This window comes from Geospiza fortis, unplaced genomic scaffold, assembly GCF_000277835.1.
Source record: "Geospiza fortis unplaced genomic scaffold, GeoFor_1.0 scaffold244, whole genome shotgun sequence".
Classification (NCBI taxonomy): Eukaryota; Metazoa; Chordata; class Aves; order Passeriformes; family Thraupidae; genus Geospiza; species Geospiza fortis.
This window is the reverse complement of record NW_005054370.1, coordinates 3,323,425-3,347,778: the sequence shown is the minus strand read 5'-3', so window position 1 is coordinate 3,347,778 and position 24,354 is coordinate 3,323,425. Positions and strand designations below refer to the sequence as shown.

The window sequence follows — 24,354 nt, the reverse complement described above, 5'->3', positions numbered from 1 at the left end:
ATGCTGTCCCCACCCTGTCTGGAGGAATCAGGCAGGGCTATCTGGCACCAAGCAGGGCACTGCCAGGGGGGATGGGAAGGGAAGCAAGGGAAGGTGTCCCCAGAGTGCCTCAAGGGGTATCTGAAAGCTGGACCAGCACCTTGCTCTTTTTTGGCATTTAGAAATAGGCTGTAATGCCTTTCTTTCTTTCCCTCCCCCCCCTATATTTAAAGTTGAGTAGAAGCTCAATGGCAGAAATGACATACTCCATTTCTATGTGGGCACATGCCTCTTCTCCCTGCATACAGGGCTCCAAGGTGTCTGCTGAGCAAGCGAGGCTGTGGGCACTGAGTAGGGAAGCAGGTGAGGACAGGAGCTGGGGCCATGCCAGCCCCGGGGCCTGTGTTCCCCAGTTTCTGAAAAACAAGCCCTGCTGCCGCACGAAGTGCAACCAAGTGCCCCGGCAAACAGTGCCCAGAGCCTGCAAGGCATCCAACTCCTGCCTTCCTCCAGCTGTGACCCATTTAGGGCACAGGGTCTTCATCTTTATCATCATCATCATCAGACCTGCACCCAGTGCCATGGTATGGCTAGCACACATCCATCCATCCCACATTCCCCTTGTCCAGACAATGAGCTCCAGGATGCAGGCAAGCCTGATCTTGTCCCACCCCTGGTCCTGGGATGCCAACACAAAAGAATAGAAGCACCCCAGGGTCTTTCCTCTCTATCTTGCTAACATTAAAACAGAAAAACCCACTCTGTCTCACCACAGCACAGAGCAAGGGATGGGACGACCAGCCAGGAGGCAGATCCCTCCTGATCCCAAGGGTTATCTTTGAGATATTGCTCTGCTTCTGTAAGCGTATCCAGAAGACTGTGAAAACTTCTAACCTATTCAAACTGCTGCAAGAATAAGACCTTTCTGAAATCATTACCATGGCAACTAGGAAAAATAACACAGAAAGAAAATAGCGACCTCAGCTATTTCACAGGAAACACCAACAACATTTTACTGACTCATCACTTGCAGATTTCTAATATATATACATAAGAAAGAAAATCAAATGGGTCACACAAAGATAGGATTTTCAACTTAACACTGCTCTGTTAAGATCCTCTCCATCCTCCATGTGGGTGTAGACACACACCAGGTCCACCCCGGAACAGAAGCCAGACCACAAGTCCTGGGGCAGAATGCAAGAAATTCTCATGAACAGAAGCAGCTCTTAATTAACAAAATGAGGTGCCCTGTCTTTGCCCTCTCCCACGCTCAGTTCCCCACGACTGATAGCTCATGGCTGTGTCCTCATTCAACCCTCAAGCCTTCTCCATGCACTGCCCCAAACACATTCACATTAACCCCTTGTATCAGTGCACCCACGGAGCCACAACCATCCAAAATACCACTTCAGTTCCCTTCAGTAAATACAGCTCCTGTTGGCTCTGGAGCTGCTTGTGGCTAAAAACAGAAACTCAATCCACACATATTTTCAGAAGTGACATTCATTGTCTTTGGGGTTCCTTAAAAGGTATCAGGCTTTAACTACTGTCCTGTGTCCAGCAGAGCAAACCTGAGCCATGCTTAATCAGGGTATGATAGGCTTTCTCTACTTGTCCTTTGCCAATTTGGTTAAAGAAAACAATTCGGAAAGTAGCAGGATTGCAGCCGGTTTTGCTCTGCTCCTCCTGGGGCTGGAGACATGGAAAAGGACAGCGTGCTCACTGCTCAGTGGGCTGGAGGACTGCTGGGATGTTCAGGATTTATAGGCATTTATTATAAGGAAATGACTTTTCAGACAAGTTAACAAGTCCAGTTACATCCCTTCAGTGCATGGGAAAGAAGGATTTTCTAAGGGGCTGAATGGAGGCTGAGTATTTCATGCCGCAGCAAATAATGCTGTAAGAAAGGGAGGAAAGCAGCTTTCATTTCAGAGAAATCAGAGCTGTCTGCACAGGAGGGATTCCCCTTCCATCCCTTCTGCTAATCTCCTTGTCTTCCACTCAGCCTTCCCCATTCCAATCAACAAGTGTCCCTTCCCAGCCCACATCTGCAGAGAGAAGGAGCTGAATCCTGTGGACATGGAACCTCCTGGTGCAAGACCTTCCTCTCCAACACATCTTTGTTGGGGAACCATGGCAAAACACTGAATTCCCTGGCCCCTATTGCCCATAAAGGGATGAGTCCCCAGCCCCCACCTGTAGACCTCGAGAGTGGGGTGCAAATGAGGGAATGAGCCCCAAATTTGATGGAGAATTTCATCGACCCACCCTGAAGGGACCTTCCATGGACCATGGCTGCCCATACCCATAAACAGGGCCTGCAGACGACACCCTCCTCCACCAAGTCCTGCAGCTGGGTTCTCGTATCACTCTCAGGAGGGACAGCATATAATCTTGCCGGGATACCTTATCTCTCTCTGCTTGAGATTTCTGGATGAGTATTATCCCAGAAAATGCAAGAAAAACATGAACCAGCTCATCCCTCTGCCCAGGTTTCGCAGGAGCTTAAAGTGAACAAAAGCTGCATTTCTACTTGGTCACACCTTGTAAGTACTTAAGATTTAAAGCCCTCTATTTCTGGTTAATCTAAACCAAGTTTGAAACTCATCTCCCCATTAGTACTTGAGAAGGGACCAGGGGGAGGGAGGAAATAAAAAGAGGGAAAGAAAAATGCTGTCACTGTAGAGCTCCTGCACAGTTCTGCTGAACCTGGATTTCTGATGCTGGTAACACTATCTCTAATGCTGACAGACATCCATGGGGGAAAAGCTGCTCATTTCCTAACATCAGCAAAAAACCAATTATAACAAAGAGCTGAAATCCAGCAGAGATGAGGGAAAAAACACGCAGCTTCTGCCCCCCTTCCTGATGGGGGCTGAGCAGGGTGGGAATGGGGTCAGTGAGGACATGAGTGACAGCAGGGCAGAGTTACGCGCGCCAACAGCATTGGGACAAACCTCTACCAGGAGAACTAAGGAAAAATATGGACTGATCCCTGGGAAAACACCAACAACCAGAAGTGCTTACAGATGAAAGTGCTAGCGGTGCAAGCTGAGGGTGCTCCAGATGCTCTAGCTGAATTTCCTGGATCCCACCCAAGGGGAACAACCACAATAATCAAAGAAGGAATAGAAAGAAATGCCTGACTATCTGCATAGAGCAACAATTTTTCAGCCATACAGGGATGAAGCAAGTTTTGAAAGTGCACATCATTCTTCCATTTCACCTAGCTGGAGTCTCTTCTCAATGCTGCCTGGGCAGAGATAACATGAGGGTATGGATGGCAGCTGAAACAACAGCTGTAATGATAGGATCTAAGGTAGCCCAAGTATTTCCAGCCTCTGAACTAAATTAACAGGAAAGAACTGACACTTATGGTTCCCCAATCAGAGAGCTGAAGAAAACTTTAGCAGGTGCCAAGGAATCTATATAGGCTCATCCCTAAAGCATACAGAGAACTGATTTATCTGATAAAAAAAAAAAAACCTTTCCAGTTGCATAAATCCCATTTAATTTTCAAATAATTCAGTCTCCAGAACCAGGATAAAGTCTGCTTTGTAGGCACAGCCCATTTTTAAATGACTAAGAGGACCATGGCATTTTTTATCCCTGGAAGAGCTTCACAAGTGGGTCAATTAAAACATGTGACTTTCTACAAGACCTCAGAAACCCTTCCAATCCCCGAGAAGCAGAAGAACCCCCAAGGTCCATAAAAAGAATTACCCCCACTAACAAATAGAAAACTGGTTTTGAAGTCAGTAATCCTAGCGATTAACAGCTCTGATGACTTCCATTAGCATTGACTCCTCCAGTCTCCAACAACAAGCCATTAATAAGAGTAATTTCTGCATAAGCAGGAGCTAATTGAATACAGCGTGTGCAAACCCACTCCCATTTGCCTGCCATGGGAGTGCCCCTTGCAGCTGGAGTGTCGAGGAATTAAGTTGATAGTAGCTCCAAGCCCTACATTGGGCAAAGCCAGCAGACGCTGAGGGAGGAAAAAGCCTCGCTGAGCTGCCAAGGCTTTGATTGCTTGGCTAACAGCAGCTGGCACAGGGCTGGAAAGATGTGTAATGGAGTTAAATAGAGATGTGGGATGTGCACCTCAGTGGAAGTGGAGATACTTCTATAGGAAGAGAAGGCAGTGAACACGAGGCCTTGTGAGCTCCTGGGAAGAGCCCTGGGCAGATGGAGGCTTTCCAAGGAAAGGCTGTTTTGTTGATTCAGGGATGCACACACCTGTGTAAGCGCTCTTCTAAAACAAAGCCTAATGAATCAGACTCATACGAGGAAGTATCAAATGAGAAATTTCACCACAAAGCTGGTCTGTACCATTCAGTTGGAGTGAGACAGCCAAGGTACAGGGTTAAGGAGTACAGCACCAGTTTGCATCAGTGTGTGATGCAGAGAGCCCCTGGTGCAGCACCAGCTGGGACATGGACATGGGACAGGTCTTTGAGTCCCTGCACTCATAGGAAACAACTCAGAAGAGATCCAAGAGATACTAGAAATATTTTACAAAACAAAAGGATTCCCTTCCTTCCTGACCTGGGGACCTGACACAAATCCATGCACATCAAAGAAGCCAAAATATGTGTGCCCTGGATTGACCTGGCATGGAGCCACAGGGGCTGGAAGGGACACGGTGCTGTCCACAGCTGCCCTATGCAGCAAGACAAGGGCGAGCTGCAACCAGCCCCCAGGTCTCCCACAGCCTCCTCAGGAGGTGAAGGAGCACTGGGCAAGACCTCATTTTAGGATATAGGGATGGTCAAAAGAGCAGACTCCACACATCTGACAAATCTGCAGCTGCCATCTACCAACAGCAAAATGTTCAACTGGGCTTGAAACTGGTGGGGATTGGGATGCTCTTGACCACCAAGTCCTGGGAGCAAAGTACTTCTCATCTCAAATATGCCCTTATCTTCTGAGGCAGTGCTCATACAGAGATCCAGACCTGCTACTCTCCAGTTTGCCCAGAACTTTGGACACACAAGTACCCTGAGACCTGGGCAGCAACCTGTCACATCCCCACTGCCCAGTTCCCTTACACCATTTCTTCATGGAACAATCCAATTTTCCTCCCACATGGAGAAATCAATCAGTGGGTGTTATGACAGCTAATAATTTCCAGTTACCTTCTTCCCTGCATACTGAATTCAGGCAGAAGCAGAAGTACATAAATACCATTTGGGTGACTGTTATTAATTCTTGAACCTGCAGCCTAATGGTTGCTCCATGCTGGCAGGTTCACCTCCCCTCTCCATCATACTGGATATCTAAAAATTTAATGTTCTTTGATGCTGATTAAGACAACCCTCTTGTTCTCAAGCCTTGACTGTTTACATAAATAGATGCTTTAATGCATTTTGCCAGCAAGGTTTCCTTTGACTCCTTGGCACAGATGGCTGATATTTCCATGCTGCAGCAGCTATTAGATTGTAATGTTACCAGTGACAACTCTACATCATCTGTACCCTGCTTTCTCCCCTGCAGCAGGATGTACCAGGAATTCAGCTTGAGATACTGCCATGGGCTTAGGCTGCTCCTGTTTCCTGAGGAAGGAGTTTGCCCACCTTGGCTTTGAGCACTGCGGCTTTGTGGATCCCTACAACAGGCTGCTATAGTGGGAGGTCCTCCAGTGGCTGCACTTATGCTGGGGACATGTCAGGCATCGCCTCATCCCATTTCCTTGTAGAACTGCCTCCCATGGATAACGAGCTTTTCTCCTTGGGTGCTGTCCCAGAGAGTCATTCACCCTTGTCACCTCTCCAATTTGATCTTAAAAATCAACAAAAGGCTCCCCACAGGTCTGAACCAATTCTTCCTTCCTTTCAGAGACACCAGGGTTTTGGATCAATCTAGATCCAAGTCCACACAAGACCCAGGCAGGGATTTGAACCCACTGCAGCTTTCGGGAGGCCAGTGAAGGACTCTCCAGTCTCTTTCTTGTTATGTTAACAATGGCAAAACACCGCAGAGACAGCGACTGAAATTCAAGTGCTATTTAAACAAAAGAATATGTAGGGTATAGTTCATACAATGCGAGTTCAGACAAGGAAACTCAGAACAGCCAGGAAGCTCAATGTGAACCAGATTTTAAAAACAAGAACAAAACCCCCAAAGCCCTTCCTCAAGGAAGCCCTTGCCGAATTCTTTCCCCTACTGAGGAGTCCAACATCACGCCTCATACTAAAGCCTTTGCTTTTCACTCCAAGAAAGGAGTTGGAGGAAAAAAAGGAAAATAAAAGCAGCACATTATGGAACAGAGCCTGGCTTACAGCCAGGGTGGGGGGGAAAGCAGCACAGAAACCCTCTGTTTTAGCAGCACATTTTACTCCTGCTCTATGGCAGAACAATCTTTTGCTAAGCCGCAGCTGTTTGAACCCACAGTGCTGCAGAGGCTCAGCTTCCTTAAGGCGAATCAGTCAATTGGTTCAACAGTGTATTTAAAATCCCCTGAGTCTACCTTTAAATCACATTTATATTCCTCTACCCAAAGCTAATAGTTTCTACCTGCATTTTGCTTCATCTCTGTAGAAAAACAAGCTATTTAGCAGCCACATTAATAATCTGTGGCAATCTAGTTGTCATTTCCCTGATGGAAAATTTCATACTGCTGCCCAGCAGCCGCAACGTGGCAAGTGCTGCAAGCACCTCACACTGCACTGCCTCCCTCCGACTGCACCTAGAGTCAGAAGAACAGCAGGAGTTGGTTTTGGATGGGTGGGGTGTGGAGGAAATATAGAATTGCACCAGTCAGGTGTACCTACAGCTCAGGCATGTGCAGGAACCACGTGGAAACAACCTGGTGTTGAATGAGAAAGTCAGCTTATGTCAGAAGGAGCCTAGAGGAAACCCAGCTCTTGAAGCCCCAGTCATGTGATGGTAAAATGTGTGTTTTCCACAATTTACTGTGGAAGGTGGCTTATGGAAAAGAGCTTTGGGTGGAAGAGGAGGTTCATCCAGCAGCCTCGGCCATGGGTGCACAGTCTAACCAGGCTGACTGATGGGTGAATACAAATGAACAGCAAGAGGTGGGGCCAGTGTTTTTAACATACTCCCAATTGCCACTCATTTGTATATGCCTTCAGAGAACCACTATCATCTTCAATATCCCAACCAGGCCTACTCTGGTTGCCTTGTCTGTTAAACAAGGGAGTAAAAGATTTTTTCAAGTCCCTCCAGGCTGCCTGTCCCAAGGTGAGATGTCAAACCTCCAGAGGAGCAAACTTTTCTCCCTGGCTGTGAGGAGCTCAGCTCACCAGCTCCTGTCTTGAAGTCCCAGGATGGTCTGGTGGTCCCAGAGCTGCTGAATCCCACCCAGCATTGCTGGGGGCAGATGGGCGGGCATCTTCCTTCTTCCTTTTTGGGTAACCTCCAGCCTGTCCTTCCTCTCAGAGAGGAGCAGCCCCTCTGCCAAGGGGCCTCTAAACAACACAAGGTTTTGACGTGACACCTTAAAATAGGCCCTTAAAATATTTACCCTAATATAGCCCACTGTGCCCAGGGCAGCATGTGGAAAGCCCAAGAGGTAAATATTGTCTAAATAAGCAGAGAGCTTAATATAGAAAGTCATGGAGTCAAGTACTCTTCAAGCACCCTCACATCTTTGCAAACATCAGTCAGTAAAGATAAATTTGACATGGTTGATCGCTCACACTTTCAGGAAAGGCTCTTCCAAAAGAAAAAAAATCATGTTTCAGTGTTTATAATCTCTGCAGGAAGGCCTGGTCCAAGATTTTGCTCCTCTAATTCCTGCTCTCATAACTGTCAGATTATGAAATTGCCAACTCTAAGCCTTACGAGGTTACAAAGAAACACCTCTCTGTTCTCTGCCGCCACTTTGAGAAGACGAACTAATAAAAACAAGCTCTGCTATTCCCTCCAAATGCCTGGGAGAAAGGAATCTGAAACGGTAGTAGCTTCAAAATACCATTAAAGAAAGCAACCACCCACAGTGTCTGGAGTACCCCCACGCTTATCAGCTCCCTTCACCCTTGTTACCCAAAAACCACACAAAAATCTGCCTCTTGTCATCCAGATGTTTGCTGGGACTCACCACTGGCCAGGGCAGAAACCGGAAACCTCCTACCCCACTTTTCCCAAGGCAAAGAATTAAGGAGTTGTGTTGCACTTAGGGTGTTTGACGATGGGAGCTCACTCAGCCACCCATCCCCAGTGGGGTGGTCCCCCAGATGGGAGACCACACCAGCATCTCCCAAAAATGCTCCTGGTAAAGAGCAACAAGCTTTGACAATCTGCCCCTTGGGTAGTTACAGCAAAGACACTGTGGATGTGCTTTCACCCTTCAGCCAAGGTAGGAATAAAAGTGTTTATTGGTTTTTGTCAACCACCTCCTCCCAACTTCTTTGGGATAATCTTCCCAAGATTATTAAATAAAGGTAGAATCACTCAAGCTTCCCTGCAGAGCTCCCACCAAGGGCAGCAAATGAAGGTGAAACCAGCAGGACTTTGGAGTGCACACTGTTTCCTGTGTACTGAAAACAACACCTAGCCAGCTAGACTGCATCAGGGCATCAGGGGGAAGGTGCTGGCTGGAAGGGACACATTGAGCACAGCCACATCTCCCTGGCACTTGGTCACTGAGGCATTAATGCCACAGGATGACAGGGGAACTGGGAGTTGATCCACAGCCACCACTGCTTCCACCGGGAGCTGGGGGAGAAACACCTCTGCGTGCAACCCAGCAAACAAGGAAACATGCCAGGAAGGGAGAAAAGGGGAAACATGACTTGAGATGCAACGAGATTCTCAGCCAAGACTGGTGCTGGCACAGGGGTGGCTGTGTCTTTCTGGGAGCACAGAGCTCTGACATCCCAGAAGAAACAACATGCTGGGAGCTCTCAAGAATGGGAGGGCTTTATAACAAGGTTTTGCAGCATCCCTGCATCCCCACTAATAAACTCTTCACCCCACAGGAAGCATGCACCTGCAGCCCCAAGACACGTGCTTGAGGCAGGATCAAGGGCACCGTGCCAGGTGGGCCCCAGCAGCAGCCACAAAACTCACGTGAGGCCTCTGAAAGCAGAGTTCTTGTCATGGAACATCATGGACATGTTTCAAGAGGAACATGGCAACTCCTTTTCTTAATGACTATATATAGGGAAAGCTCTGCTAGGTGACAAGCGGTGAGAGGCTGGAGCACAGGCACTCTCCTGCCTTCAAGGACTCAGATAATTGAGCAAAGGAATAGCCAGTGATGAGTCTATTTTGGACTCATCATGCTGCTGCTGGAGCATTCAATGAGGAGGCAAAGCCATTTTTTACCGCCTCTCCAAGGAGTGCAAATGCAATAGCTCTCTGCCTGCAGCTGCACTGACCCCAGGGCCCACAGAGCCCACAGGTGCTGGCAGCACCCTAAGCACTGCCAGGCTCACAGTGACCTGGTGGCAAAGGACTGCCTCATCTCCTTGGTTCCCTCACCACAGACCCCAGCACCACCTGGTGCTGCCCATGGGACAGTGGTCTCAGCATGGTGCTGACCGTCCCTGGTAGGGCTAGGATGCAGGAGCTCACATAGCCAGGTACCAGTCAAGGTGATTGCTGCAACCTGGAAGCACGCTCAGAGGAAAAAGCCTGCCTTATTCCATTCTGGGACCCTTCCTAGAGCATTTTAATGCCTCTCACCCCAAACCATCCCACCAGCAGATGAATTCAGACTCATAACTCCATCTGCAACCCCTCTGCACCAGGAGCTGCCAGGACAGCACTCACCTGCTCATGGTACTCGATCCCCATGCTGAGTGTGTTAATGAGAATGGCCACCATGATCCCACGGCCGAAATATTTGCTGTCCACGATCTTCTGGAAAGTCTCACACACCACATGCCAGAAGGCCAGTACCAGATGGGCTCTCCTGGCCCGGGCTCTGCCCCTTTGTGGGTCTCGCTGGTCACTGTAGTGAGCATCCTGCGTGAACTCGTAGACCCCCTCACTGTCTGAGTCGGCCGTCTCATTGTCTGACAGCTCGGCCTCGCCCGCTAGCGCAGCGAGGCAGTAAGGGCAGCTCTCGGTGGTGCAGGAGCCACCATCCAGCTTGGCGCAGGGACTGGAGATCTTGCAAGAGCTTTGGCAGGGACCTGAAATGCCAGCAGAGCAGGGAAAGGGCAGCTCGTCAGCTGGGACTGGGGGCTGCAGGAAGCAACCCCCACTCCCTGTTAGCACCAAGACTTTGCCTCTGACATGACAGGCATTTCCTAATGGGAAAAGGGCTTCTGCTGCGTTAAAACCTGGACTTCCCAAGTGCCTTCTCTCTGTTTATGAAGCTCTCTTTGCTGCCCCCAGACACATACCACCCCAGCCGTGGACCCTGAGCGCACCTCATTACATCTCTAGCCATTACAGGAAGGAGGAAGCAATCGGTTCCCCTGGTCCTGGCAGGCTCCTGGCTGTAATTATCAGGAGGACTGTTAGCAGCCTTCTTTCCTGTTCCCTCTGCTGATGCTCCAAAACCACTAGCTTCCCTCTCCACACGTTGCCCTCGGTGGCAGCTGCCAGGTGTATCCTGGGTGAAATACCAGTGGGATATTTCCCAAAATTCCCACCAGCTGGCTGCAAGGAGACAGGCAATGCATGCACCTGACTCCTGCATGGCAGCACCCAGCAGTGAGAGCACAAACCCTGTGCTAAACCAACCCAGAGCCCAGTTCTGTGTGTTCAGTCTCTGGGCAGCTCTGGGCTGGGGGCAGGATTTGGTCTCTTCCCGGCACAGCTCCTGGCTGGAAAGGTCAATGCCATTGCAGTGGGGTGGAAAAGGCACTGACTGCCTGGGAAATTTTGGCCAGAAACACTTCTTGAAGGCTGAGAGTGTTTGGACTAGACTAGCCTGAACTCCCAAACTTCAGGATGGAGAGGGGAAAAGAAAAATATCTTCACTTTCTTGAAGATATGAAATCCCGGATCCAAGAAAGATGCATTCAGTGTCTGACTCTTACAGGCTTCCTGAGCAAATCACAGTTTTTTAATACTCGGCATCTGTGATTGTCCTTGAGCACTCACACAAAGCAGACACTCAATCTCCATAAGCCTTATGTCCCACAGAAGCAGAGCTACACAGTGCTCAGGTGTGTGATAGGACCCAGATCTGGAAAGTGTCCATCTGCAAGTTCTATCTGATTTTGGGAGTACAGGATTTGGGAAGTGCTCCCTGTAAATGGTTTAGGAGTGGAGGGAAATAATGGCATTTTGTCCTAACATTTAATCTAAACCCACCCTCTGCAAAGTTTAAAGCCATTCCCCCCTTCCTGTCACTCCTTGTCAAAGTCCCTCTCCAGCTCTCTTGTACTCTTCTTCTAATCTATAAAATGGAGATTGCAAAGAAAATGGATTCGCTGAAAACCCTCATATGCCTTGGATTATTGTAGATATGAAGTCAGGGAGGTTGAAACCTCCCTCCTAAATTTGGCTATAAGAGGCATTAGGTAGGTCATAAGATTCCGATTCATCTCACCTGGAAAGCCATCACCTTTCTCTGTAACGTGGACTGAGAAGAACCCTGCAAAAATGCAGAGAGAGAAAAAAATTAGGACAAAAATAATATTTTTGGAAAGCAGCCCCAGATGTAGATCCAACCCCAGCTCACCTGTGCTCTGTGTCTCCAGCAGCTTGTGCATGGTGCTGTATGGCCCGGGTGGGATGTTGAGGTTCGTCAAGGTGCTGCTCCCAGCACCCACCGCCGCCTCCCCCAAATTCTTCTCTTTCAGCATCTCATGGGAGGTGCTGGAGTGCACTGTGGGGTACACCTTGCTGCCCACTATGTTCTTGGGGATCCCTTCTGGGCTTGGCAAACCGAGGCTTGGCTGTGTCAGGGATGACCGGCAGCGCACCGGCTCAAAGTGACAGTCGGCATGGTAGATGCTGTGCACGGACTCAGTGTTGCTGGGAGAGGCGCTGGGGGCCCCCAGGGAATTGGGTGCTGAGGGAGGGAGCATCAGCCTGTTGGTCCCGTTTTGGAGTGAGCTGGTCTCCACATCACTGATCTCCGGGCTGGCACGGGGCGCTCGCAGGCTCCCGTTGCCTAGGTGGTAGTGGTGGTGATGGTGGTGGTGGTGGTGGATGAGGTGGTGCACGGAGGATCTTTTCCTGCTCCGGCGCTTCCTGGCGTGCCGCTCAGCCCTCGCCTTGCTCGTGGGGCTGCTCAGGAAGCCCATCTTCACGCCTGCTGCCCTGTAGGCCTTCACCAGCTGCTTGCTGCCCTTCCGGGCAATGTAAACCAGGTACTTGAGGAGCTCATCATAGCAGCTTCCTGGCTCTGAGAAACTGGCAAGGGTGCTGGCGTTGGACAGGTAGCGCACGCGCTGTTCCTTCATCAGCTGGCTCTCACGCTGCTTTGTCTCAGAGAACTGTGTCGCTATCACCACCAGGCACAGGTTGATCATGAAGAAGGAGCCCACCTAAGGGGGCAGGGGACATCAGGCACCTCAGTGTGGCCGTGGCACCACACAGATCTGCCGAGGACAGAAAGCAGCAAACCCCAGCCAATCCCACCCCCTGTGTCACCCAGCAGGGACCACTGGCTGGGCTGACTCACCCCCCAAGCTCTCAAGCTCTCACCCCAGGGACTCCCACGCCAGCCCTCCATGGAGGACGTCAGAGATCAAAGATGAGAGAAGATTATTTTGACAAATATCTCTTGCTCTTTTGAGATGGTGTTTTTCTCTCTCCATAGACAGCAGTTGTAATTATCACAATTAGTGACATTACGATGAATGCACTGCGCCTTCCTCATAGGAGCGTTTCTCTGCCAGTGTGTGGGCAGCTTGCGAGCAGATCCCTTTCCCCTGCTAATGGGATTTGCGGGTGACTGTTATGCAAGGGCATCAGCAGCCTGTACCCACAGCTTGGAGATTTTCTTTCCAACCAGGGTTTCATGAGGTTCTGCCTTCTGCAGAGCCCAGCCTGGGTCACAGGGAATTACCGACGTACTAACGGGCTATCACAAACTGCTAAAGTTATTTGCACGGCATCTGGAAAAGCACTGCTTGCTCTTCCTCTTCGTCATCTTGGGGAGGCTGAGAGCAAGGGTTTGTTTCTGTCTTGGGGAAGCTAACAGAAAAAAACCAGCATCATGGACTAAACAACCGTCTACTTTCTCATCAGGGTTTGAGTCCTGGTTTGATGAGGAGCAGAAATCCCCACAATGATCTAACTGACAATGTGCAGCTATTTTTCTGGACTTAGACCAATTGTGTAGCAAGACAAGAACTCATCTCACTTAGCTACATCTGAGTGAGGCACCTAATGATCCTTTAGAGTCAAGAGAGAAATAGGCGCATCAAGTCTGCAATGCATCTAATTTATTTTGGATGTCTACCTTCAGAGGAGATGAATCACCCCCTTAAAGCACCTATTTTTCTCCCTTGACGATAAAGGGAGTCTAGACAACGAGCTCAGCCAGTCACTGTAGACAATTCTGCTTGCATAGATGAAGCCCATCATGGAGCCTACCCCACAGAAACTCTTTGTTGGCTCCTTTGTGGGTGGTCTCAGATGATGCTGTGAAGTGTGGGTGGGCTGTGGGCAGTAATCTCTTCCCTCCTTTCTTAACGTGCTCTCTGAAGTTTGGGACTGTTTTCCCATAACATCCCCACGGCACCAAGGACCCAGCCAGATGGGTTCTGCATTATTGGGGGAATTTTTGGGCAGCCTCTTCCCTTTCTAGCTCAAAAACTGGGCAGGTGAAATATTTTTTCTACTCAGAAACTGGGCAGGTGAAATTTGCCTACTTTAAAACTTAAATTCAAGGGGGTAAGCAAGAGAGAAAAGTTCTCTAAGCACAAGGAGAGAAGAAGCAGCAGCAACAACAGAAGTGGATCTACCGCTTGAGCACATCTCTTTCCTTCTTCATGCTAAATGCAGCTGCAGCACAATTCCATAGGGAAGCTGCGTTTCTCCCAGCAGGCTGGTTGCTACTTCAGCTTTTATATTCACTGTACCCTCTGCCCTGTTCCTCTGGGTGACTCCACTCTGCTCTCTACAAATGCCAGGAGGATGCCCCCTGCTCCCCTAAGGCCACTCACAATGATCAGGAGGATGAAGTAGATGAAGTTGTAGAAGGAGTGTGCATCCATGACAAAGTACATGATGTCCACCCAGCCTTCCAACGTGATGACCTGGTGGAGACAGGAAAGGAAAACAAACTCCTGAAGGCTCAGTTACAGTAAAGTGCACAGGCAATGTTTCTTCTGGCTGGGTCATGTCTGACACCTCATAGCAGGTCTTGGTGCAGTACAAGATGCTGAGGAAACAACTCCTGCTCCTCCCAATGCCAACAGCCATATTACCAGCTGCCCAGGCTGAATCTAGCCCTTTTCCATCTGGACTTAAGGGCCACTAGTGCATTTTGCAGAAAGAAGAGCAACCTCTAGGCTCTGCCCCACATCAACATCATGAGACTGCATACCCACAAGGTTTTGTCCATGCATGTGAGGTGGAGACATTCTCAAAATAGGCATCCTATTGTATCCCTAACACTTTGAGCACCTGTGCTCTACTATGTAGGTGCACACTAGTACAAAACAGCCCCCAGGAGTACAATTACAAAGCCCCTGGGAACATTTTGAGGGCAGGACCTGCTGTTTGCCCACCTTGTGACAATTGGCAGACAGGGCTTACCTGAAAGATTGCAATCCAGGCGTAGCCAATGTTATCAAAGTTGATGGCTCCCTTGAAGGGGTTGTGCTCCCCAGCAGAGCAGTTCGTGTAGTACTGGTTCCAGTTCACACAAGATGTGTTGGTGGTGTCATTGTAGGAATAATAATCCAGAGTGCACTCCAGACCCTCTTCCCTCCGTGTTGGGATACTCCGACAGTAGCGCATCCCATTCTCCCGGGGCTGGGAGCAGATGAAGGGATTTTCATCTTCGTTCTCTGTCTGGTAGTACCGTTCCAAATCAACTGTGTAGGGGCTGAAAGAGTCCAGACAAGGCTGGGGTTTGCACACTGATTGCAAGCAATCTGGCAAAGAGGCAGCTGTACCAGCATAGAAGTCTGACATCTGCTTTTCTGGATCTTAAAGCTGTTTTTTAAAGGAGTCCCCTTGGACTTACTCCAGCTCCACAGGGTGAACTGATGTCCTTAACTGGGTTTTGAGAAACTGAGGCAGGGCACTCAGCCCCTTGGAAATCCCTTTGATGGCATTATTAAAAGTTACTCCCTCTGGAAGCACTCTGGCTTTGACTTTAGGAGACTAAGAGAAGGATTCAGCATGACAGGGCTTCTCTGAAATATCTTTGCTGCAGTAAGACGGAAATCAGTCTGTTTAAGCTCCTGCATGTCCTGTCCTTCTGGAGATGCTGAGAATCATTTAGGGAGACTCTATGTACAAGGACCTCCCAAAATTCCTAAAAATCAGAGACAGGGACTTCATCTGCATTTCACCGTGTCAGTTCAGCCCACAGGTAAGGTCTAAATTCCCTCTGAGGGTGGCCTTACCACAGCAAACCAAGCAAAAAATGCTCTTCAGGGAGATGAAACAACCCATGGCCAGTCAGAAGCTGGCTCCTTGCTCTGCACACACAATCTCCTTAATGCTGCCAGGACTCCCACTAAAGCTTGCGAAGATATTTTTAAGCCTAGTTCAGCCTGGTTAATTCCTGCAGAATTGCCTGTAATACCCTTCAAAGCCTATCTAAAGCCCTGGAATTCTGGCTCAATTAAACAGCACCCAAACCTGTGGCTCTATTGGATTTACTCGGTGGTGAGACTGTCCCCCTGCTCTGCTGATATTTACTTAACAGGGACATGTCCTGGTAATGCCATTTCCAGCCACCCTTTGAGGGCATGACCTGCAAGAGGGGTGGGAGTTCATTAGGAGGTGGGTGGGAGAGGTTGGAAGGTGCCTTGTGCCAGCCTGTCCTCAGCAGCAGCAGCAACATGATCCTGATGTGTACAGAAAAGAGGCTTTGGGGTTGTAAGATTCCTCCATCTAGGTGGGAATCCAGCCAGATCCCTGGGGAGTCAGCAATCCACTGAAAGGTGACCAGCATGGCAGAACTTGGCAGAGCCATCAAAGATTTGCAGTCACCTGCCTTTCTCCAGGTATTTGATGCAATGGAGGTGATGGAAAAAAGCAGGTAGGTAGAACAGGCATGGAAACCCTGAAAGAGGCTGTCATCTACCAGGTATTTCAACCACTGTCCAAATAGTGTTACATCAGACCAGCAAACTGATCACAACAATTATTTTAGCCTTAAAATTCAGGGATCTGTAAAAATTAAGACTTTGGGATAGGGACTATCTCTTGCTCTGAGGCTGAAAATTATCTAGCATTAAAAATGCACAGTAGTTCCATTAGCTTTTCCTGGGATTTAGGTGGGACTACAAAAGTTGTGGCAATAAAGACCACCAGCTGCTGGAGGGGATTCAGACCTGGGCATCTCCATACAGAAAAGGTCACACATTAATGATATGCTGAATTTAGAAAGCATGAACTCCCATTCTCAGAGGGCTTTTTTGGAGGCCTTTAGAAATCAGAGAGGTTCCCAAGTGCCAGCTGAGAGTTAAGGACAGCCTGCAAATGCAAATGGCAAATTGTCACAGCTTGCTCTGTACCCACTGTGTGTGCCCAAGCAGGAGTGATGGTGGCATTTAGGAGTAGGGAGCATTTACAGAAGAGAAGGGCTTTTTTACAGAGGAGATCCTGGAGGGAGAGCCTCCCTCAAGCTGGGGAGACACTGGTGCTGCCCACAGACTCACATGCTGAAGTTCTCAGGGAGGAAGCAGCGGTTCCTGAGCAAACCTGCCCACAGCTGGACTCCCACAATGCCAAAGATGAAGAAGACGAAGAAGCAGAGGAGGAGGACGTTCCCCAGCATGGGCAGCGTGTCCAAAAGCAGTGTCACCAGGATGCGCATACCTGAGGCAAAGGGGAAAAGCTTACGTTGAATTTTCTTGCTCCAGCTATGTCCTCCTGACCTTTTCCTTTCCACTGATACTTTTACACCTGTATTTCCTTCTATTATTTTCCTCCTATCCTCATCACCCACATGTGGCTTGTGAAGGGTCACAGCTTCCCATCCCCTTTAGCTTCCCCACAAAGCCTCTGGAACAACTCCTTTCATTCATGCCTTGCTCCTGGACACCAGACCTACCTTCCCTGCTCCTCAAGTCCTCTTCTCTGAAGTTTTCTAGCAATTATGTTTCCTTTCTTCCCTCAGATTAAATTCTGATGCTCTCTTTTGCTCAATTGTATTTCTTTCTCCACTCAGCATATTTCAAAATTCCCTTCCCTCCTTATTTCCCCTCATCTACCCTAAATGCCCTCTCTTCCTTAAAATACAGGACTCTCTCTGGCAGTTAATTCTCACAAGCTCAGGAACAGCCAGTTCTGTAACAAGGACAAATTGATGGTGACTTCAACTTGACATTTACACACAAAAAATTTATTTCATCTGACATCTGTGTAATATTCTGCTCATCTCTCACTCGCTTTCTTTCCCCATGTTCTGCACTCTCTCACTTGCTTATATTGGCTTTTATCTAAAGAAAGCTTTACTGTTGCACCCTTTACTTTGATACTTCAGGAAGACTTTTTTCTCTTATCCTGATGCTGTCACCTCCTCTCTCAGGGTTTTTCTTCTACTCTTTTACTAGGAACAACCACCTTGCATCAACTCCTAATTAACTAAAATTACTTTCTGTGGTTATTGCACTGATCATCAAACAAAGTTCATTTTTTATTTTCACTACCTTGCATTTTTATCCCACTGTAACTACATTGCAGAGAAGACAAATTACCCAGGATTTCAAAACACATTAAGTGAATTACATCCCCAGTTAGACAGTGGTGGATAAATTCAGCTGTCCACCAGTTCAGTGGTGGGGATAAAAAAAAAAAAAAAACACTGCAAGCAGGATTCTGAAGCTTCTGTAATGATTGAAACATCAGCAGCACAGCCAGATTAAGCTCGAGTCAGGAGCAGGAAAATAAATAGATCCCAGCATCAGCATAGAGAACTGAAGCGGATTAGTTCTCATCAACGCATTGGGCCAGTTCAGATAGGGGAGTGCACAGTTGGATTTAATTTGGCTAAAACAGTACTGGATTTGATGACCAGGATTGTTGGACTGAGATGGAAAAGGAATGCTTCTGGTGCAGTTGTACTTATACTTACCATATCTGATTCATACAGCATCTGAGAGGGACCATGCTCAGTGTCTCACGGAGCACTGGGATTTGCCCAGCATGGGGCAGTGGGAGGGTTTGTGATGGCCAGTGCCATGTAGGGCTGCGCTGCCATGCAGCAGCAGGCAATGGCACCCACTGCTGCTTAAAGCAGGGCTGAGGCCCTGGTCCATGACCTGATACACCTGGACTGAAGAGTCACTGCCCATCCCACCCAGGTCTGCTTTGGAGATGCTGGGGGTTTGGGCTGTAAGGACCAGCTCTGAGGTCTTCAGCACCTCCCAGGGCACTATCTTCAGGCATAACAAGAGCCCCTCACCCCAATTTCTCCAGGGAAGGATGGAGTATCCCAGGGAGGGTGGGACCAGCATGGCTCAGACCCCACTGCCTGTACTGCCTGGCAAAAGCTATTGGCTCAGTCAATCCCTATCACCTGCAGCCCTTCAGCAGCCTCCCCAGACCCGCTCCAGATAAGAAAGGAAGGTAACTGAAGACAGTCCTGGATAACTTATTGACTCATCTCTGATACCACAGGCGTCAAAAGGAACCCAGACAGTGGTGGTAGTACCCAGCACTGCAAGGCTTGTGCAAACGTTTGAGCTGTGATGCAAAGCATCTGGGTTTGCCCTCTCATCTTTGGGGCATGGATCCAGACAGCTGACCCCAACAGTGAGGAATAAGGATCTGACTTACTGGGGACCCTGTTAATGGCCCTGAGTGGCCGCAGGACTCGAACAGTGCGGACGGCTGAGAAGCTGACATTCTGCAGGTCCAGGGAATACTCCAGCATCCTGACAAAGACACAAAACCACGGAGGAGTGTCATGGATCCAGTGGAGAAATGTTAGATTATCAAACATTATAAAGCAAACATTAAATGCCAACCACTCACAGAGGGACTTGTTACTGCATCTCTTCCATCAGGAAAGTTTGCCCGAGGAATTAATTAAGGCTTGTTTGCAGGTCAGGATAAAGTCAGTGAGGGGGAATGTGATACACCAGCTCACACAGCCACAGATCTCTCCCTCTCCCTCTCTATCTCTCACTCTCTCTCTATCTTCCACTTTGGTTACTGTTTTAGCACAGGGCCAGGCAGAAGCTTCTGAAAGTCCCTGCACATTCCAAAGAGGAAATTTCCAGGCATACCCCTGCTTTTATCAATTTTATGGATACTGTAATGAATCTGAGTTTGTTGTGCTGAGTGTTATAAGTAAAAGTTAAGTTAAATTAGGGTATAGTTCAATTATATTGTATTAATTATGTTATATTAATTGTATTTAGTTAAGGCGGGGGGGGCAGGGGGCTTATTTGAATGCGCTAGGAGAAGGGTCCAGGGTTTGGTGGAACAGTGGTCTGGCAGGGCAAGGCGAGGTCGAAGAGGGATTGGACGGAAGACCTGACCAATCATTCGAAGCCCTGCAGAAACGATTGGTCCAGAATGAACGGCGTTAAAGACCCATGAGAAGCCTGGAAATGGACCAATCATCATGCGGATCCAAAATGGACCAATCCTGGACTCAAAGGGGGCTATAAATAGGGGGAGTTCGGTTGATTTGGGGTTCATCTTTTTGGATGCTTATTTTTTTTGGGGGGGAAGAACTCAGTGCACTTGGGGTTAGCGCACTGCTTTGTTTTTGGCTCGCTGTGTGGGTGCCTGGGCTTATCCTAGGTATTCCATTCCTTGCAGCTATTTTAATAAAGGAGAACCTCTTTCTGTGGAGAAAGTTTGGCCTCGTTCATATTCATAACACTGATTACCACCACAGTCCTGAAAAGAAGAACATCTTCTGGTGCAGACCCCTCTGTGGGACACAGGAGATGATCAGCACAGGACACTGAGCTCTACTGTCTCTGCTCAGCAAACACCCTTGGCAGATGGGACCAAAACTGGTGACACTTGCAGACAAAAAAATGGGGCCAACGTGGACCTAAGAACCTCCCAGCGCTCCCACTGTCTGGCGGGGTTATTCCCCAGCTCAGGAGATAGAGGAGCAACATTCACAGGACTTAGTCTAAGGATGCACCTGGATGGCTGCAAGTTCCTGGGGTGCCCCAGCACCTCTCATTCTTCTCATGGCACCTTTGCTCAAGCACAACAAAGTCATCAGTTGCAACACTTCCAGGATTTTGCTCTCTGGCTGTGGGAAGATTCAAGAGCTCTGCCCAGAATATTCTTGAAGAGGCAGAGCCAGGCAAGGGTAAGAAAGACAACCCTGAGGCTCCCTGAACAGTCAGGCTCCCACTACTACAGGCAACTACAGCATATTAATCTCTTCCAAAAATTCCGTCTCCAAACAAGCTGGTGGTTCCCTCCCTCCAACTCTAATGGCTAGAAGCCTAACTTCCAGCTTGAATTTATTCAGGACAAGCTCATATCCACTTGTTCTTACAGCAGCACTGTCTTTAAAGTAGCTTCTGTAGCTGTTATTTGTCCCAGGTGTTTACTCACTCATGTATTTATGGAGGACAAAGCACATCTTCTCTCAGCCTTGATTTTGCAAAGTCAAACAAATCAAGTTCTTCCAGCCCCATCTCACAGACAGGCTCTCTGTTTCTCAGTCACAACCTTCCTCCATGCTTGCCCTGGTCTGAATTAATCTCACCTGATTAGGCACCAAGTTTCTGGAAGAGGTTTTGGTCCTTGCACCAAGGCATCAGTGCTGTCCCTTTTCTCCCTGCTGGAAATCCTGCAGGATCCATCCATGCTGTGTTAGGTTTGCCATGGCTGCAGCACACTGGAGGCTTCTGTTCTTGCTGTGATCAGCCAACCCCCCCCTCCTCCCTCCTGGGCCCCAGCAGGTGAGGGGTGCCCCACCTTCCCTTCCAGCCCTCATATAAACAACTCCGTGTTTAATGCAGTGAGGTTTTACCTGATAGGCTCTAATGAGAATGATGATGACGATGATCAAACCATATCTACGTTTAAAATAACCTCAACATCTTCCTCTCTGCTTAGCTGACCCCCACAGCAATGGGACAGTCCCAGGAGGTTGGACATGCACATATGGATACTACGAATTTGTTCTCAGCCCCTAACCAGAAAGGAATGCAGTGTATTCACAAAATCCCACCTGACCTGGGAGTAGAAAACCAGTCCCTTCGTCAGTGCACAGGACTCCTTGCATTGGGCAAGCTTTAGCTAAGGTGAGGAGAGGGGCAGTGGTTTCATTTCTGTCATGTTTCACTTGCTGTTCAAAAAGATTTCTGTGTGGTTGGCAAAATTCAGGTGAAAAGCCCGTATCAGACATACAGCTTTTGTTTCATCCATTATTAAAACAGAGGCTGCCAGCAAAATTCAGAGCAGCACGTGGTTAAATGCACCAAGACAAATCATTTTCTGATTAATGACAGCTCCAGATGCACTTCCAGAGATGTGAGTGCTTGTAAGCTGCAAAGGATGTGCTGTAAAATACATTTTGATTTAACTTATTAAAGAACAATTATAATGCCAAATTTAAAGGAACAAGCCGAACAACAACCCAGAGGCTTAAGCAAACACTTGAACACCAAGACCAAGAGCAAGAAGGTGGTCTCCTGCTTATGCTGCTGGGCACTGCTACCAGAACTGGTGTTACAGCACTGCCAAGCTCAGCCCCAGACACAGACTACAGGGTCCACACCTTGCTGGTAACCTCTCTCAAGTGCCTTGAAAGAACTCAGTATTAGAGAAAAGAATGTCAGTAAAGCTCAGTCACTAAAGAGCAAGTCCAGTGAGAATGCCACCAGTCCCCAGCTCTAAGGTCACTTCCCAAGGCAAGGGGAAACATGGGAAGAATCAATCCACATCCCTGGCAAGGGAAGATACTCAGGGAGAGCAAATGTCAGGATGTCACCAGCTGGTGAGGTGACAGGTACATTTACCAGCATATATAGCATTTATGCATTGGAAATCTGCAGTGTAAAAGGCTCCTGATGAAGCTTCAATTCAAATGTCATCTCTGCTCAGAGGGGAAGGCACGATGCCTGTCAGCACTGCTGCCACCAACCTGGTGCCCGGCCAAGTTAAAGGCTCAGAAAGAAACTCAGCATTAAATAGGATGGATTCACAGCTCGTCAGGGTGATTAGCAACCCCCGATCACTGGAGTTTTTCAGAAGGAAAGCGGAAATATTTAGGACTTTCTAAGAATAAAAGTGGAGCATCTGCAAAGCCAGACATACAACGGGCTGCTAGTGGGAGGCAGAGAGGGAGCTGATGCAAACCTTTGGCAAATGCTTCTCCAAGCAGGAAAACTCCCAGAGCTCAGCTGACAGGCAACAAGAATGGCTCAAGATGGACCAGGAAGGAGAAATTCATTCCTATTCCACCTGGAGACAGTGAGTTGGATCATGCTGGGGTTTCTCTTGTGTAAAACCCAATGCACCAGGAATGATTGCCTGAGTGCAATGCCAGGCAGCAGCCCTGAGGCAAAGGGCTTTCAAAAGTGATGCTCAGGGCATCACAGAAAGGGTTCAAGGGGCTCTGCTTATCCAGAGAGTCCCTAAAGAGCACAGAAATTCCAGCGAAGTCCTTCCCACACCTAGCCAGCATTGCATCTCTGAAGCACCCTGCTCTCAGCTCTGACTCTGCTCCCATCTCCAGCATCAATCCTGCTCAGGAAGTAGAATGTTGTGAAACTCAGCAGTCACACAGAGTTTCTGCTGAGGGCACTTTCCAAGGAAAGCCTGAACTCTCCCCTTTCACAGCTGGATGCTAGGGGTGCTGCACAACCAGGGGATGTGACCAAGGTCACACAAGGAACCGGTGGCAAAGCAGCAGTGGCTGCAGGCAGGGCCAGCCCCGAGAGCCGCCCACCCCCTACACACTCAGAACCCTGCACTGCTGAGGAGAGATAGGCTGAGATTTATTCAGCGTTAAAAAGCTTCCCAAACTGGGCATATAGACACCCTTTATCTACAAAGCACAGCCATCAGTGGGTGATATTAAGCCATCGGTGCTGGAAGAGACAAGGGGAAATTATTTAGGTGGTGTATCTTCAGAAAGCTGGAATGAAAATTCCCCCAGCTCTCGCCAGCTTAGCTGTGCTCTGCTTTCACTCAGTGGCTGCGTTTGGAGCCTTGTGAGTCTCACCGCATTCGTGGGTGTTGCTTAATTTTAAAAATACTCATTTCAATCAAGTTGAACAGAAGAAAAAGAATAGCACACAGAGAGCATGAACCCTGCAGCCTGCTGGATCTGGCTGCACCATGTGTCCCAGCCAGGACACTTGACTAATGAGGCTTTTGAAACAGCAGCAAGTTCAGCTGAAGAACTGAAAGAAACTAAAGAATTACCTTTTTAAAAGTCCTAAAACTAAAAAAAAACCTCCAGGCTTTTCACAGGTGGACTTGAGTCAGCTCAGCTGTGAGGGAGACTGCTGAGTGCTTTCTTTTACCCAGCAGGTTTCTGTGAGTCAGGGATGCAGCTTGTTCGGGATGCTTTGCTCCAAAGGTTGTGGGAAGGCAGCACGGAGCATCCACAGCCAATGGATTTCATCTGTGCCCAGGTCTTGGCTACCCTTTATCCACCCAAAAGTAACTTAAAACATTAAATTGCACAGCTCAGCCCCAGATATCGAAGTCCTGGAGGTTCATGATGACGAGTATTGGCTTGATGTTCTGGCACTTTGCTCAGAGCACAAAGCACCTAATTTGGGATTAGTCAGGACACAGTGAGGCCGTGGAGGAGGCTCCCAGTTTCCAGGACACTCATATCCATCCTGGAAAGCCCAGGAGAGGGCCAGGCTCCTGGGAGAAAGTTTGGTGTAGCTTTCCCTGTGGCCCAGAGGGGCTGTGGCAGTGGCTGCACATTGGGTAATTGTGTGTGCAAATCAGCCTCTTACATGGGCAATTACACCCCGGTGCTTGCTCGGGGTGCCCAGGCAGCACAGAGGGCACTGCTGCCACATCCTCTTGTGCTGCTCCTCAGGTCAGACGGCTCAACAGAGGCAAAGGGAATGAAAAAGCAACATTCATCCCGCCTCCCTGTGAGTTTTGTTTTTAAGGGATGAAAGACTAATATATGGGGAATATCAGCCTTTGCAGCAGGAGGCTGCAGCAGGTGCTCCTGTAGACAGTCCCACAACAGCTCTTTCTTCCCCATGTCTGAACCAGGGAGCTGAAACAGCCCCTTGATCAGCCTTGTACAGCTAAAACACCCTTCAGAGGAGCCCTGCCTGCCTGTGGAGCGATCTGGCGCTGTGGGATGAAGGCAACATGCTGGAAGCTTCAGCAAGAGCACCCAGCAGG

General features: G+C 48.6%; 1 protein-coding gene across 6 annotated transcripts in view; it reads right to left on the bottom strand.

Annotated features, from left to right (window-relative positions):
• CACNA1G (calcium voltage-gated channel subunit alpha1 G) overlaps positions 1-24,354 on the bottom strand; it is a 98,168-nt gene that overhangs the window by 68,248 nt on the left and 5,566 nt on the right. For 5 of the 6 annotated variants that reach the window (XM_031060006.1, XM_031060007.1, XM_031060005.1 and 2 more), the window contains exons 3-9: positions 18,823-18,920; positions 16,701-16,860; positions 14,620-14,911; positions 14,025-14,117; positions 11,588-12,398; positions 11,456-11,500; positions 9,721-10,085 (exon numbers count right to left, since the gene is read on the bottom strand). In XM_031060006.1, the coding sequence (XP_030915866.1) occupies positions 9,721-10,085; positions 11,456-11,500; positions 11,588-12,398; positions 14,025-14,117; positions 14,620-14,911; positions 16,701-16,860; positions 18,823-18,920 (1,864 nt within the window). Of the gene's footprint in view, positions 1-9,720; positions 10,086-11,455; positions 11,501-11,587; positions 12,399-14,024; positions 14,118-14,619; positions 14,912-16,700; positions 16,861-18,822; positions 18,921-24,354 lie in introns of those variants that run through there. The other variant, XM_031060010.1, reaches the window with a different exon arrangement.